Source organism: Dama dama, chromosome 23 (genome assembly GCF_033118175.1).
Source record: "Dama dama isolate Ldn47 chromosome 23, ASM3311817v1, whole genome shotgun sequence".
Lineage (NCBI taxonomy): Eukaryota > Metazoa > Chordata > Mammalia > Artiodactyla > Cervidae > Dama > Dama dama.
In genome coordinates, this window is record NC_083703.1 from 72,368,604 (window position 1) to 72,385,561 (window position 16,958).

The 16,958-nt window shown below is 51.3% G+C and overlaps 1 protein-coding gene across 2 annotated transcripts in view; it reads left to right on the top strand.

The window, feature by feature from the left end:
• TOX2 (TOX high mobility group box family member 2) overlaps positions 1-11,096 on the top strand; it is a 150,467-nt gene extending 139,371 nt beyond the window's left edge. The window contains exons 4-9 of one of the 2 annotated variants that reach the window (XM_061127317.1): positions 2,586-2,825; positions 5,068-5,295; positions 5,753-5,833; positions 6,871-7,266; positions 7,954-8,081; positions 10,027-11,096. In XM_061127317.1, coding sequence (XP_060983300.1) covers positions 2,586-2,825; positions 5,068-5,295; positions 5,753-5,833; positions 6,871-7,266; positions 7,954-8,081; positions 10,027-10,093 — 1,140 coding nt within the window. In that variant the 3' untranslated portion in view covers positions 10,094-11,096. Of the gene's footprint in view, positions 1-2,585; positions 2,826-5,067; positions 5,296-5,752; positions 5,834-6,870; positions 7,267-7,953; positions 8,082-9,829 lie in introns of both variants that reach the window. The other variant, XM_061127319.1, reaches the window with a different exon arrangement.
• Positions 11,097-16,958: the final 5,862 nt, after the last annotated feature.

Consider the following 16,958-nt stretch of genomic DNA (forward strand, 5'->3'; position numbering starts at 1 on the left):
GTAGATGGCTCGTGAGGACCTGCTGTGTAGCCCAGGGAACCCTACTCAGTGCCCTGTGGTGACCTCAGTGGGAAGGGAATCTTAAAGAGAGCGGGTATATGTACACATGTGTACGTATAACTGATTTCAGTTTGCTGCACAGCAGAAATTAACACAACACTGTAAAGCAACTATACTCCAATAGAAATTTTAAAAAAGAAAGCAGGGACTCAGTATGTGTATCAGTGTCCATAGCAGCATCATTTACAATAACTAAAAAGTGAAAACAACCCAAATGGATGATGAATGAACGGATAAACAAAATGTAACATACTCATGCATGCGTGTGTACTCAGTTACTTCAGTCTTGTCCCACTCTTTGCCACCCTATGGACTGTAGCCCACAAGGCTCCTCTGTCCATGGGCTTCTCCAGGCAAGAATACTGGAGTGGGTTGCCATGCCCCCTCGAGGGGATCTTCCCAACCCAGGAATTGAACCTGCGTCTCCTGTGCCTCCCACCTTGCAGGTGGATTTTTTTACCCACTGAGCCACCTGGGAAGTCCAGTATATTCATACAAGGGAATTAGTATTTAGTCTTTAAAAGGGAGGAAATTTTGACACATGGAACAACATGAATGAACCTCAAGAACATTATGCTAAGTGGAATACTGTTGTTTAGTTGGTAAGTCGTGTCCGACTCTTTGCGACCCCATAGATTGTAGCTCCCTAGGCTCCTCTGTGGGATTTCCCAGGCAAGAATACTGAAGTGGATTGCTATTTTCTTCTCCAGGAAATCTTCCCGACCCAGGGATCGAACCCATGTCTCCTGCTTGGCAGGCAGATTCTTTACCACTGAGCCACCTGGGAAGCCTCTAAGTGAAATAAGCCAGACACAAAAGGGCAAATACTGTATGATTCTACTTAAGTGAAGTACCTAGAATAGTCAAGCTCATAGAGACAGAAAGTAGAATGGTGGTTACCAGGGGCAGAATGAGCAGGAATGGGGAGGGGTATTGAAGGGGTACCGAGCTTTAGTTTTGCCAGATGAAGAGAGTTCTGTGGATGGATGGTGGTGGCGGTTGTGTGAATGGACTTGATGCCATTGAACTGTAGACTTAAAAATAGTTAAAATGTAAGTTTCATGTTATGCATGTTTTACTACAATAAAAAAAGAGTGTTTAAAAACAAGCATGTTTGGGTCCCCAAGGAAACCTGAATAAATTCTCAAAAGTACAAATAGTACAGATTATATTCTTTGATCACTTTTGTTATGAGAAATGACTAGCAAAAAGGAAAGAAACAACAAAAAAATTTTAACCTCAGAAATTTCAAGTCTTATTAAACATCGATTCCGTGAGAGAAGAAATTAAAAATGAAATTTAGGAATAAGTATATCAAAAAGAACAATAACGAAAATCTCATGAGATGAACTCTGGGAAAAGCTAAAGTCATGTTCAGAGGGAAATTCATAGCATGAAGAGTATTTCTAAACATTGAGAATGAAAATAATGAATTGACAATGTTACTCAGAATTGAGGGGGAAGTCAACCAATCTGCAAAAGCAGAAGAAGAGACTAATAAATGTAGAAGAATTAGATAAAGATACTATAAAGAGGCAAATAAAGATAAAATAAAGAATTAGAAAGCAGAGAAAGAGTAGACCTGATAAACAAATTTGAGATTTGAATCTTTTAAGGAGGAAAAAAGAAATCCCACAAAATAAAATAGAAAACTGATGAACTTCTCTAATAAGAAGTAAAAGGAAAACACAGATACTAGATATTAGAAATTATAATTTGACCACAAATTTAAAGGATATAAAAATAATTATAAGGATATGCAAATTGGTAATCTTCACTGAACAGTGTGTATGTATCTATATACATGTATAATTTTTAGGTGAAAAATACACATTGTTCTAAATATGATTAGTATGGGAAGTGCCTGTATATAAAACTCAGTAGTTTTCTTTATATTCCAAAAATAACCAGTTAGAAAATATCCGGGGAATAGATAGTGAGAAAACTACTGACCTATGGTGGTGAGGGGAAAGTGCAACCTTTCTTTAGTGGTTTATTTGTTCTTTGTATTTAACAAACCCTTATACAATATAGGGCTTACCGTGTGCCAGGCATATTTAATCCTTAACAGCCCTAGAAGGTAGGTTTAATCATTATCCACATTTTTCAGATGAAGAGACTGAGGCACAGAGAGGTTAAGTGACTTAAGTAAAGTCACCCAGCGTACAAGCGGAACCAGATTTCAAAGTGCAGGCGGCTTCCAGTATCTCTGCTCTTTGCTGTTATGCTGCACAGGGAATAAATGCAAAGATATACCGTGTTTCAGGAGGGAAGACCCAATATCATCAAATGACTTATTCACAACTGACCCGGGCTTTCTCACAAGGGCTGAGATGCTGACCGTCTGTTCAGGGTGACTGTCAGCAGAATGGCGCCCCCCAGGGGTACACCGAATCGTGCAGGGGTCCCTGAGGAAGCCACAGCTCAGAGCGGACAGCTGAGCCACAGCTCAGACTCCTCTTGAGTCTGACAACGCAGATGTGCTGGCCCTTTCTAACTCAGCACGCGATCTCCTTCTCTCTTAGATCCAGGAGATGGTCCACTCGGAGGTTGCTGCCTATGACTCAGGCCGACCAGGGCCCCTGCTGGGCCGCCCAGCGATGCTGGCCAGCCACATGAGCGCCCTCAGCCAGTCCCAGCTCATTTCTCAGATGGGCATCCGGAGCGGCATCGCCCACAGCTCCCCGTCACCCCCAGGGAGCAAGTCAGCGACCCCCTCTCCCTCCAGTTCAACTCAGGAGGAGGAGTCGGAGGCGCATTTCAAGGTAAGTGGGGATGGAGATGCAAAGGCTTCAGATGCCTTAGAATGCCTTCCTGTCAGCAGGGGACAGGCCCTGTGAGGAAATGGGCATCACCTACCTCTAGAAAAGACTATAAGAGTGTAACTGTCCCCTTTGTTGGAAAACAAGGAAAATTCTGGAAAAACATGATGATGTCTTATTCCTCAATGGCCAGTGGGTCATTTCGGTGGCATTGATGGCATTGGCAAGATCCTCAAGGCCACATCTTGTGGCCATTCTGACCTTTCAGGAGGATCACAGAGATGTGTGATCCAGCAGAGGGCACCTCTGGGCGTCACTGTGGGAGGGAGCACTAAAAACAACCCCCCACTGGGGACATGACCCCCGCATATCCCTGGAACCAGGGGTTGTCCTGCGTCTTCAAGAACATGCCAGGGAATGAGAGGTCACTGCCCGTCCAGCTCCTGTCCTTTCTTTGCACCGACCCCAAGCCTCCCTCCCAGTCAAGGAGCTTCTTGTTGTACTGGAGCAGAAAAGAGAGACCTAGAAAGGCCAAGGATGCTTGTGCTTGCCCGGAATCTCCCAGTGAGCCGCTGGTAAAATCAAGACTTGCTCCTACAATGCCTGCCTGCCTGCCTTTCTTTTTCATAAGGGCCTCTCACCTCTTTCCACGTGGTGTCCCTGAAGAGGCCTGGGGCAGTAATCATGGCATCCATCAGTGACCCTGACCTCCTGGCTGGGGTGGGCGCCTCTGGATCCTGGTCCAGCTTCATCCTCAGGGTAACTTGGTCACCACTGTAGTCCAGGAAGGAGGTGCTTTTAATTTAATTTAATTTTATTTAATAAACCCTTCTAAAACACTTTCATGGGGCAGATACTATTCTAAGGACATGACAGGTATTAATCCATATAATCTTTATCACAACCCTATGTGGTAGGTGCCTTTATTTTCTCTGATTGGCACATGGGGAAATTAAGGCACAGAGGGGTTAAGTGACTCATCAGGTGTCACAGAACCAGGATTTAAACCAAGGTGATTGTAGTCTGGCTCCAGCATACGTACTCTAAACCACCCTCAACGCCCCATCTGCTTGGCAGACAGAACTGAGGCTTGGAGAGGTGGGTGATCGCAGAGAAACACTTAAGAACAGGACTGATGTGGTCACAGACTGCCCCTCACTGTCCCTCAGACCCGCAGACCTGAGTCCGGCCCGTGGTTTCCTTATCAGTTTATGATATTACCTTCATTTTCTTGGAGCATTAGAGCCACAGTCTTCATGGCAGGATCCACGGCCTTTGGCCAAAATCCCTGGTCCTTGGGTGGCCTGGGAGTCCTAGTCGGTGGGGGACATGCCCACCCCCTCCATCCTGGAAGCCAGGTGCCCAGAGTACTGAGGTCCTGGAGTCTGACTGCACTAGAGGCCAGGTATCCAGGGTGAGGTCACCCTGGTGACAGTTACATTAACCTCACTCCCATCCAACAACTTCAAAGAGGGTCAGGCGGACTAAGCCATCTGCCCCAAGTTGCATAGCTGAAATGTGGTGAAAGAGACCAGTCTTATTCAATCAAGGGTAATCTTTGGGGATTATCTGTGATCACAAGAGGGGGGAGGTGTTAAGAAAATATATATATATCCAAAACTTGGAAATAGTCCCAAAACAGATAACTGCACAGTCTTTCAATAGCATATCACAGCCTCATCGAACAGGCTCAAGAATTATCTGATGATTCTCTGGGAGATTATACCTTCCTTTTGATTCCTCCCTCATTATTGATGGGAGCTCTTTTGCATTCTGTAAAGGAAGATGTTAACTTGGGGCAGGGGGGAAATGATGAAGAGGTGAGCAATTTTTGTCTGATTACAAGACAAATTAATTTTTCCCTGTAGAGACACAAATGACTTCTGTGCAGCAGAAAAGACTAAAGGCCCCGAGGTGATAGTTTTATTGCTCTATAGGGCAGTAACTTGTTTCTTTCTCTTGTGTTTTTTTGAATGAACTTTACCATCATTCTGAATGAAAAACCCAGGGCTCGTATCCAGGGCATGTGTGTGCGCTCGCTCGTGTGTTATTTGTGTGTGTGTGTGTGTGTGTGTGTGTGTGTGTGTGTGTATTCAAGCCCAGGGGGTAGCCAGGGCATTGCTGATGTGTGGACAGGGCTGGGCAAGCTGGGAAAAGCCAAGGAAGGTCCAGCTCGGCCTAAGCTGGGTTGGTTAGCTGGAGGTCCTGGGCTTCTCTGGTTTTCTAACTCCCCTCACCCGGGCAGATGTCGGGAGAAAAGAGACCTTCAACTGATCCTGGCAAAAAGGCCAAGAACCCAAAGAAGAAGAAGAAGAAGGACCCCAATGAGCCGCAGAAACCCGTGTCAGCCTACGCACTCTTCTTCAGAGACACTCAGGCCGCCATCAAGGGACAGAACCCCAGCGCGACCTTCGGGGATGTGTCCAAAATCGTGGCCTCCATGTGGGACAGCTTGGGAGAGGAGCAGAAGCAGGTGAGCCCCCATCCCTCTCCAGGCCATCCCCAAGGCTCTGTAGTCAGACTTGGGAGGTCTGGAACCAGGCCCAGCCTTTGCCTAGCCTCTGCTGAGGACTCTACCGGGCTCAGTTTGCCCATCTGTAAACTGGGGAGGTAGGGCTTGTCCCATTTGACTGTTCTGTAGCTGCATTCACTAGCGACTTGGTTAAGTGGGGGAGGAAACTGGACCTCTGCTGCCTCATCTGTAAAACGGGAACAAGCATCTCCATCCGTCATGTGCCTCCAACTCTGAAAGTCTGGGGTCCAGGTCACAGCTTTCCTACCCACTGGCCATAAGCCCATGGCTTCCCCTCAAGGGCCTGCAGCGGGGATAGAAGCAGATCCAGCTTAGAGGTCAGCGCCACTTACCAGCCCTGTGAGCTCAGGCTGACCACCTGACCTCTCCCCGATATCACCCATCTTGGATCTTTCAGGCCTACAAGAGGAAGACTGAAGCAGCGAAGAAGGAGTATCTGAAGGCTCTGGCAGCCTACAGGGCCAGCCTTGTTTCCAAGGTAACAGCTGGGATCCCTAAGCCCAGTCCTTGAGGGATAGAGCAAGAACCAAAGTCCATGGGAACACTCAACAGCACAGGTCTTGAAAGGGATGTCTAAGACCAATGTGGCCCCTTCTCTGGGCTCCCCAGGTGGCACTAGTGGTAAAGAACCCACCTGCCAATGCAGGAGACAGAAGAGACCTGGGTTCAGTCCCTGGGTGGGGAAGATCCCCTGGAGGAGGGCACGGCAACCCACCCCAGTATTCTTGTCTGGAGGACCCCCATGGACAGAGTAGCCTGGAGGGCTATAGTCCATAGAGTTGCACAGAGTCGGAAACAACTGAACAACTTAGCACACAGGCACGCGGTCCCTTCTCCAGGGCACCTCCTGTGTGCCAGCTCATGCTGCGTACTTTACACGCATCTCATTTCACATGATTCTTCCAACAAGAACCCAGTACACAGAGGAGTTAAGCAACTTGCCTGGAAGTATCCAGTCTGTTAAATGGCTCTACTAGGATTCAAACCCAGTTTTGCCTGTCTTCAAAACTGGCCTTTTCTCCTGTCCTACGCTCAGCCTTCTCTGTCGACACCAGCATCACAGGAGGCTCAGCATGGTGGTGGTTGCGTGGTCCAAGCTGGGGAGGGAGGTGGTCTGGCAGCTGCTGCAGAGGACGTGGTTTCTGAATTGGGCCAGAAAGGGTCAAGCAAAGAGGGTGTCCCAAATCAAGGGAACAGCCCATGCAAAGGCACAGAGGCTGGGAGAAGCCCACGGAGAGGATAACCCAGCTGGGCGATGCTCGTGCCTCAGGCCAGGCTGAAAAGCATGGATTCGCCCACGGGCACGGGAACCTCCAGGGATTAAAATACGGGGTGGTTGGATGGTCAAAGCCAAGGGTGGTGGGTCCTGAGTGATCTCTGGTGAGTCCCCTTCTCTCCCCTGAGGGACCCGAGAGCCAGCCAGTCGGTTACAAAACCACGTGGGTTTCGTGGCCCAAGTTCAGGCTTATCCACGTTGGTTCCGGCTTATCCAGATTGGTGTCTGTTTCCTTCCAGAGCTCGCCTGACCAGGGTGAGACCAAGAGCGCTCAGGCGAACCCGCCGGCCAAGATGCTCCCCCCTAAGCAGCCCATGTACGCCATGCCGGGCCTGGCCTCCTTCCTGACCCCTTCCGACCTGCAGGCCTTCCGCAGCGGGGCCTCCCCCGCCAGCCTCGCGCGGACACTGGGCTCCAAGTCCCTGCTGCCCGGCCTCAGCGCCTCCCCGCCGCCGCCCCCCTCCTTCCCTCTCAGCACACCCCTGCACCAGCAGCTGCCGCTGCCACCCCACGCCCAGGGTACCCTCCTCAGCCCACCCGTCAGCATGTCCCCCGCCCCCCAGCCTCCCGTCCTGCCCGCGCCCATGGCACTCCAGGTGCAGCTGGCCGTGAGCCCTTCACCTCCAGGGCCACAGGTAAGCAGGACCCAGTGAGAATGTGCCGCTGGGGGACCCCCTTGCGGAAAGGGGAGGCAGCTTGGGATTCCAAATACTGGCCCTGCCACTCTCGGCCTGTGAAACCTCAGCCTTGGCACTTTACCCCTCTGAGCCTCAGTGACCACATCTGTGAAATGGGATGAGTACACCTCACCTGAGATGCACTGGCTGCAGAGAATAGCTGGCAAGGTGCCAGGAAGATTCTTCAGATTCCTAGGGCATCCCAGGCCCTCCTCCCACAGCTTCTGTCCATTCCTGCTCTCTGGTCGGAGAGGCTGAGGCCAGTGAGCCTTAGCTGCTGGCCCTCCCCAAAGCCTTTGAAGCCTGACCCCTGCTAAGTGCTCCATGGACACTGGGGATTACAAAGCCTTGACCCTGGGAGGTCACTCGGCCCAGTAAGTCCATTTTACAGAGTGGGAAACTGAGGTCCAGTGAAGGAAAGTCCTTCACCACCAGCACCCTACCCTTGCAGCTAAGACTAGGGCTGGATTTTCCAGAAGGTGCTCTACCAGGGAAAAGAAAGAAGTGGTCCAGGCAGAGGGGCAGAGCAGAAATTTCTTATAAGCCGGGGAAGTGTCTCTGCAAACAGCCCCCTCCCCTCCTTGCTGCCTGAGATGCGCCCCTTTGGCTCTCCTTTGCTCACCGCCTCCTCCTCCCCCTCGGCAGGACTTCCCCCACATCTCTGACTTCCCCAGCGGTTCCGGATCCCGCTCCCCTGGCCCGTCCAACCCCACAAGCAGCGGAGACTGGGACAGCAGTTACCCCAGCACCGAGTGTGGCGTCAGCACCTGCAGGTGGGCCCCCCCTGCCCACGGTGGGCGCTGCTGATGCGAGTAGCATGAGGATGGGGGGACGGTGGAAAGGGCAAGGGGGACGCTGCAGATCACTGTCACCCTGCAGGAGGGCCTCGTGGGCACCAGGTGCCCGGCGTCTTCAGGAGAGGAAGTGCAACAAAGCAAAGACCCATAGGGACTCAGCTGTCTGGGGCCAGGCCTGCGGGGGACACTGAGGCCCGCCTTCGCTCTTGCTGTTTTTCCTTCCATCCTGTTATTTTTCTTTTCCTTTTTTTTTTTCTTTTTAAAGATTTATTTATTAATTTAGTCTTCCCGGGTGGTTCAGCTGGTAAAGAATCTGCCTGCAGTGCAGGAGACCCAGATTTGACCCTGGGTCAGGAAAATCCCCTGAAGAAGGGCATGGCCACCCCGCTCTAGTTATTCCTGCCTGGAGGATTCCACGGGCAGATTTCTTTCTTTTTGGCTGCACTGGGTCTTTGTTGGGGCTCACCGCTCTAGAGCTCGGGCTCAGTAGTTGTGGCGCAAGAGCTTAGTTGCCCCATGCCTCGTGGAATCTTCCAGGAGCAGGGATCGAACCGCCAGGCGATTCTTCACCACTGGACCACCAGGGATGCCTCCACCCTGTTTTCTTTTTCAACAAGTGCTTCCTTGTGACATTCATGGCCAGAGCGACTGTCTTTGGTCAGCTTCCCTAGGAGCAGAGCCTGAAGCAGGAATTTGGGTGCCCTTGATGATGTATATTTGTTCAGGGAGAACCTGTACCAGTAGTGGGGGTAGGGCAGCGGCTGGGGCAGAGAGGAGCCTAGCAAGGACATGGCCTCAGCCAGAGACTGGCTTTTAAATTTTTTAATTTATTTATTTTAATTGGAGAATAATTACTTCACAATATTGTGATGGTTTTTACCATCAAGATCAATCGGCCACAGATACACATGTGTCCCCCCAATCCTGAACCGCCCCCCCACATTCCTCTGGGTTGTCCCAGAGCACCGGATTTGGGTGTCCTGCTTCATGCATCCAACTTGCACTGGTCATCTGTTTCCCATATGGTGATATAGATGCTTCAGTGCTATTCTCTCTGGCTTTGGCCTGATCTCAGGGAGCTCTGGGCTCCAATCACAGCACAGATTTGGTCCCATTTTTTAAAACAAAATAATTTTTTATTATTTTTTGGCCGCACCACGTGGCATGCAGAATTCTGTGTTCCCCAACCAGGGATTGAACCAGAGCTCCTGTAGTGTAAGCAGGGAGGTTTGGTCCCAACCTTAAACAGTTCTAGCTTTTTGTATCCTCAGCGCTGAGGACCGGGTGGTCTCCCACCAGGATTCCAGGAAGGGTGTTTGGTTCCCCGCACGCACGCACACACACACCTCTCCGCCAATGCGCCCACACACACACACACACACCCCTCCGCCGCCACACACACACACAGAGGAGGGGTGTTGGTTCCACGCGTGCATGTGCACACACACACCCATCCCTCCGCCACACACACACACAGAGCCCTCCACCGCCACACACACACACACACACACCCCTTTGCGACGCCCGCGGTGGATAGTCAAGAGGGACCGGCCCAGACCTTCACGCATCCTCCGAGGGGCCATCGAGTCCGGGGAGGGGATGAAAGGCCAGTGAGCAGTTGTCCCCATGCACTCGGGCTCCGTGTCCAGCCCCGTGAGGACCAGGGGACGCCTGGACGGGGATGGGGGTCACATCAGCTCTGACAGCCCCTCCTTTCTCCCCAGCCTGCTCCCCAGGGATAAATCGCTCTACCTCACCTAAGCCCGTCTCCCTGTCCTTCCTGAGGCTTGCTGGAAGGGCGCTGCTCAGAGCCTGAAGGGCTGACAGCAGAAAAGAGGCCTCGGCAGGAAGCAGGGCGCCGGCGCAGAGCGCAGTGAGACGCCCGGGCCCAGGGCTGAGGCTCTTCCTCACCTCCCGGCAGACTCTGCAGAGGCCGCCCGCCGCCCAACGCCAGCCCAAAGAACCTGCTGGAACCTCCCGCCCCCTGACCGCTTGCTCCAGGGTTCCTGTGGACCCCGCGCCTCGCCTGCCGCCGTCCCCTCCGTCTGGTCGTCTGGCGCCAGAGCCCACGGTCGCCGGAGCTGCCCCTGGACCGGTGGCCCTGTCGCAGGAAGCCACCCCCAGATGCGCCGGGCGGGATCGGCTCAGCGCCAGACGTGCAAATCCGGTTTTACAGTGTGAACAAGACATTATGACACTTATAAACTGTTGGCTCCATGTAAGTATTAGTTGACTACGTGTTTTAGAAGCTGTGCTGAAGACACCTGTAAGATTATTTTGTTGGGATGGGGTGGGGCGGAAAGTAGATTCCTTAAAGGTAAAAAAAAAAAAAAAAAAAGGCATTTTATATGACCCTTAGCACATTTTTTTTTAAGTTTTATCTTAAGGGAGACGTGCACAAAAGAGGCTGCCAAACCATTTCACCCTCTGTACAGCAGGAACTGGACAATTTATAGCCACACTCAGAGACATTGCGCTTTTTTTTTTTTTTAAATCATACATTCATCTCTTTAAAACAGCCAGCAAGGACTTCTGTCTGTTTACCAGGAACAATCGAGAACAAAATTGCAGTTTCTATCATAAAGTGTGTGTGCTTTGGGGGTCTGGTTTGGGTTTGGGTTCTTAATGTTTGCAGCTGTTTTCTGACCCTGCAAATGTCTGTCTTGGTGCCCAGTGCTTCTCTCGAATTTCTTTATAATAAAACTGATGAAAAGTTGGAAACAAGCCTGTCTCTCTTTACACTTGGTAAGCCAAGGGCAGGCCCTCTGCAGTGGTCCTTGGTGGTGGGATTCACCAGGACAGAGCCCCTGGTGTCAGTTAGGTTGAGGGCAAAGTCCCACCTACCCTTTCCCCATCCCCGAGGGTCTCTATGGGCAGCAGAGCCTCGATGGCTTCAGTCTTGCCATCTGTAGAAGTGAGGTGATGATGGTACCAGCAAGTAGGTTCCCATGATGATTCAAGGTGCTCTGGCCTTGTGTGCTGGCCACAAAGGGAGCTCCCATCGGCAGGTGACCACAGTGAGCCCCTCCCGACCACTCCCTTGCCCCCGATGGAGCTTCTGTCCTCCGGAAGTTTCCGGTCTGGTGGAGGTGAGAGGTGAGTTCAGGGCAGCAGGAGCCGAGGGTGGGCAGAGGGACTCCTCTAAACCCGAGTATAACAAGCATCTCGTCAGGGAACTCTTAACTGGTTTTCCCAACAGATGTTAGGGGTGATAACCTCAAAATAAAGTAATAATTATGTGACTATTTTAACCGTTTCTGGAAAAATCACCATTGCCTGGTGTGGAGGAGCTATGGGGAAACTGTAGCTCTTGGGCCTCATGACACAGCTATTTTGAGATGAGGGGTAGGTGCAGGCAGCCCAAACCAGGCCCGTGACCCATGGGTTTGGCCCCTCATTCTCCAATCACATAACCCTGCTTCACCCAGATGACAACTCCTGGGATAAGGCACAATTTCTCTGAGCTGTTTCCTCACTGGAGGGCATCTTGTAATCCACTTTGGAAAAAGAAAAAAAGAAAACCCAGCCAAACAAACAAAAACAATGTGCTGTCATGTCAGTAGCATCGTTGTAGTGTGAAGCATAAATATTTCATGTGGTTACAATTTCCTGTGTGGAGCTTGTCAGTAACACACAGATGACTTAGGAAGTTTAATATTCGACTCTTGCTTCTCTTAATACATTGGAGAAAGCAACATTACTGGATCACTGGGATCCACGCACACAGTCCCAAATAACAAGAGTGCTAGGCTATTGGGTTATTGCTGCTGAAGTGGACGCTCCCACCTGCTCTCCCCACCACCACCCCACATCGCTGCATCTGGATCTCAGGGTTCCTTTGGCCATGTCCATGTGCTGATGCTGGCCTCTCTCTCAGCTCCAAGGATGCTTGGAGGTACCCAGACGGAGTCTGAATACCCTGCCCACACATATCAGGGGGTGGCCAAGTGGGCGCATCCTGTGGGCCCAGAGAGTGGAAGCAGAATCCATGGATAGTGGAAGGTACAAGAAGGTTGATTTCAGGGCGAGGAAGTCCATGATACCTACTATAGGGGAAACTGTTGGTGCCCCACCCAGACCCCTTTATGGGCTGGCTCCCGAGTGTTGACTGTTCACTGGTCACAGCGGCCCCCTTTGTCCTGGTCATTGCACTGGACCAGGAGGGGATGCCCCACGCCCCAGAGTTGCCCTCATAACCAAATAATGGAGCAGCCAACTCTGTGGTACCACTCGCTCCAGAGCTCTGTGGGATCACAAAGCAGCGGGTCCCCATCTTTGCTTAGCTCCTTCTCCACCCTGCCCTGCTTCCCTCATTCCCCTACTCAGAGCACCTGCCTGGTAAATTTCTTAACCCAGAAACCCCATCTCAGGCTCTTATTTCTCAGACAATGGACCCACGATCCTAGCTGAGCAGAGCGGGGCCACACCAGTAACGTTCCATATTCTTTCCCTGGCTCTGGTCCTGCCTTCAAATATAAGACTCTCAGCCCTTGAAACCAACCCAAGCCTTATGCAGGGGAGATCTAGGTGCTCACACGTTCACAAAGAAATCCTCTCGGAACTTCCCTGGCAGTCCAGTGGTTAAAACCCCACACTCTCAATCCCAGGGGCCCAGGTTTGATCCATGGTTAGGGAACTAGATCCCACATGCCACAACTAAAGCTCCCGTAATCTGCAATGAAGATCGAAGGTCCTGTGTGCTTCAACTAAGACCCGGAGCAGCCAAATAAATATTTTTAAAAAAGAAATTGTCTCCCCAAGGAAGTCCTCTCTCCAGGAATCAGTGTCTGCTACCTCTTCCTATTCTGTCCAGAGATGATGCTGGCTCAGCCCATGGAGCCCCAGGAAGCCCGATGCCACACCCACTGTAAAAGCACTGAGGCTTCTTCACAGATGCCCTCACCCTGTCCCTGTGCCCCCAAAGCTGCCACCCTAGGCTCAGAACAGACCAGCTACCGCTGCAGCCATGGCACCCCCGATCTACCAAGGCCAGTCTGTGGCCTGGACCCTCCAGTCCTCGAGGTCACATGTTATTGTTGCTTGGTCCCTAGTGCAGGGCCCCTGACCTGGTGAGGACCCTCAGCTCCTGTCTGCAGCCCGCCCTCTCCCACCTGTATCCCCTGTCCATGGAGCTGACCCAGGAACCAAAACTGCTTGCCCTTCCAAGTGCCAAATGCTTGATTCAGCTGCCTGCATCTTCCAGCTCCCCCATAAAACCCTGGAATCCTAGCAGGGGCCACAGCAGGGGCAAAGGCCAAGCCTCTCATCCCGAAAAGAAGGCGTGGCTGGTCCTGAGATTGCCCAGCGGTAATCCCTCCATCTAGGGCTACATCTGAATTTCCACGTTAGACAGAATGTGGGCAACATGGCCTGGATGGGCTTTCCGATGAATTTTCAGAGTCCAGGATGCTAAAATTCAATTTATTCATTCAGCAGGAATACAAACAAGTGCACAGTTTACTCTTTGCCAGGTCCTCAGCTGAGCACCCGGAAGACCAAGTGGAACTGGACACAGAGTCTGCCTGTCTAGGAGCTTACTGCAAGTTGGGGAGGCAGAGAATGAAACCAATAATATTAAATTAACCCTCAATTTATAATTTCAGATCATAAATCATTTTAAAAAATATATGCATTTAAAACTACTATGTGGCCAGTGCAAAAAGAGGGAGCTGGGAGAAGGCAGAAGAGGGGCCCCCAGTCCAGCTGGGAGTCTGCCAAGGCTTCCTGGGTAGCTGACACCTGGACTGTGCCCTGCCCGGTGACCAGGACGAGCTGGAGGACTGGCCTGTGTCAGAAGAGTGCCGTATTTTCCTGATCCTGACCTCAGAGGCTGACTCTGTGGTTGTGATTCTGCAAAGGTGAAGGGGGGCGGGGAGGGATGAATTCAGAGTATGGGATTAACTGATACACACTCTGTGTATGAAACAGATATGCAGCAAGGATTTACTGTATAGCACAGGGAACTATATTCAATATCTTGTAATAACCTGCAATGGAAAAGAATAGAAAGAAAAGAACACAGCACACGGGCACACACGCCACACACATCACATACCACGTGCCCGCCAAGCCCATGCATACACCCCAGTACATCCTGGCTAGTACATAATACGAGAAACTTTACCTTCCTGTGTAGAGCTTAAATAACAATAATGATAACTTCAAAGAACTTTCCATGTATTAGCTCATTATTATTCACAACAGCTCTTTGAAGAGGAGACTATTACTCCAAGTCTCATATGAGAAAATGAGGTAGGAGCTTTGCTCGAGGTCATGGGACTCATAGGATGCAGAGCCAATATTCTCCCAGGCAAGCTGTGCCTGATCTGTCCGTCATCACCACGCACGGCAGCCCTTCGTCTCTCTGGCCTGAGTTTCACCCCACATTCAGGGCCTACCTGGGCCTCCAGCCTCCCTTCTCTCCAAAGGAAGGGTGTTCCTGCTGCCAGAAGGCACCCCCACCCCCACCCACCCACCTCTGTCCATCCGACCTTGTCCGTGCTTGACCTTTGGGCAGGAGAGCTAGACCCTGCAGTGGAGGAAGACTGCCCTCCAGAGGTTACTATTAAATACAAAGCGGGTTAATTAGCACTCGCTCTGGAAGATCCCCTGGAGGAAGAAATGGCAACCCACAACAGTATTCTTGCCTGGGAAATCCCCTGGACAGAAGGGGCTATAGTCCATGGGGTCACAAAGAGTCAGACCCACTGAGCAACTTCACTTTCCTTCTTTCCTTTCACCAGTACTTACAAGATATCAATTGGTAGGGCCCCTTAGAAAGTAAAAGTCAAAGTGGCTCCATCCTGTCTGACTCTTTGTGACCCCATGGACTAGTCCATGGAATTCTCCAGGCCAGAATACTGGAGAGGGTAGTCTTTCTCCAGGGGATCTTCCCAACCCAGGGACTGAACCCAGGTCTCCCACATTGCAGGCGGATTGTTCACCACGTGAGCCACAAAGAAAGCCCAAGAATAAGTCCTCTTAGAAGGGCCCCCAAATAGTTGTTCCGTTCAAGAATAGCAGATGGTGGTATGTTAGGTTGGGAGAAAGCGGTGGAGAAAGAGCTCTTGAGGAAGTGATCCTGGCGGCCCTCATGGCTCCAGTCATCCCCTCCCACGGGATGCAGCTGTGGACGGTGTCAGGATGCTGGCTCCAGGAGATGTCCGTTCACCCATTTCATCAGGAGCTCCGCGTATGAGTGTGTTGGGTATGGTGATGTTTGGCCCCGAATCAACTTCTCTAACACATATGCCTCAGAGGTAGCACTGGTCACCCACTCTGGGCCATTGGAGCTGTTCCCTCCAGCCAACATATTTTATACAAATAATGACTAAGAGGGCTTCCCTAGTAGCTCAGTAGGTAAAGAATCTGCCTGAGGTGCAAGAGACCCAGGTTTGATCCCTTGGTCGGGAAGATCCCCTGGAGAAGGAAATGGCAACCCACTCCAGTATCCTTGCCTGGAAAATCTCATGGACAGAGGAGCCTGATGGGCTATAGTCCATGGGGTCGCAAAGAGTCAGGCACGCCTGATCGACTAACACGTCTTAATGAATAAGAAGGATAGTCAGAGATGGTGACAAATGCTCCAAAGACCACATAATAGGGTGACACGAGAGGAATGGGTGGGGGGAGCTGTGGCCACTTCAGACAGGGAATGGAGGTGGCCAAGCAGAGCCCTGAGAAGGTAGAGGAAGCAGCAGTGACCATATCTTAGAGGACAGATTTCCTGAGAGAAGAAAAGTCTCGTGGAGGGGCCCTGGGGCAAGAAGAAGCTTTCTTGTTCTGGAGTAGCAAGGAAACCAGTGTGGCTGAGGGATGAACAAGGGCATGTGGACCAAGATGGGTTTGAGGATGCAGCTGATGGCCTGATGGGGCTCCTAGGCCACAATAAGGAATTTGGACATTGTGGTCAAGGCAGTAGGAAGTCATTCAAGTGGAGGAGGGGCATGATCCAAACTGCCTTTTCACAAGGTCCCTCTGGCTACTGGGGGTGGGAAGTGAAAGTGGGGAGATTCGTCAGGGGGGCTGTGCGGTCATCCAGGGCAGGAACAGTGGCGACATCAGACAGGCTAGTGACAGTGGACGAGAGGGACTGAGATGGCTCAGATGCACTCTGTCACTGGAAGGGATGGGGGCTCGAGGTGTAGTGGCTCAAGGACAGTTGTTGGCCGAGAGAAGCAGCACTCGGGGCAAGGAGTTCATAGCCTGGTTTGTAGGAACCTCAGCCCATCTCTGCCCTGCCGTACATTCACCAGGTCCCACCGTGTACCGTGGGATTAATATTGACTTTGAGGGCTGGGAAGGAATCAGAACCAGAGTACTGGGCAGGAAAGGGCTTGGTCAACCACAGCGTCGAAGCAGTTAAAGAAACTACTATGAAGACCTTCTGGTCAGGGGAGAAGTGGACATGGAGGCCAGCAATGATTTGGCTGTTGCCCTTGGGTATGGACTTAATTATGTCCCCTCAAAATTGTATGTTGAGGACTTCCTTGGTGGTCCAATGGTTAAGAATCTGGTGGCTCAGACGGTAAAGAATCTGCCTGCAATGTAGGTGCCCTGAGTTTGATCCCTGGGTTGGGAAGATCCCCTGGAGAAGGGAATGGCTACCCACTCTACTATTCTTGCCTGGAGAGTTCCATGGACGGAGGAGCCTGGTGGGCTACACTCCATGGGATTGCAAAGAGCTGTGCATGACTGAGTGACTAACGCTTTCACCTTCACTTGCCAACACAGAGGACATGGGTTCCATCCTTGGTCCAGGAAGATTCCACTTGCCTCAGGGCAATTAAGCCCCTGCACCTGAGTCTGTGCACTTTAGAGCCCACGCACCCCAACTAGAGGGTAATCCCCACT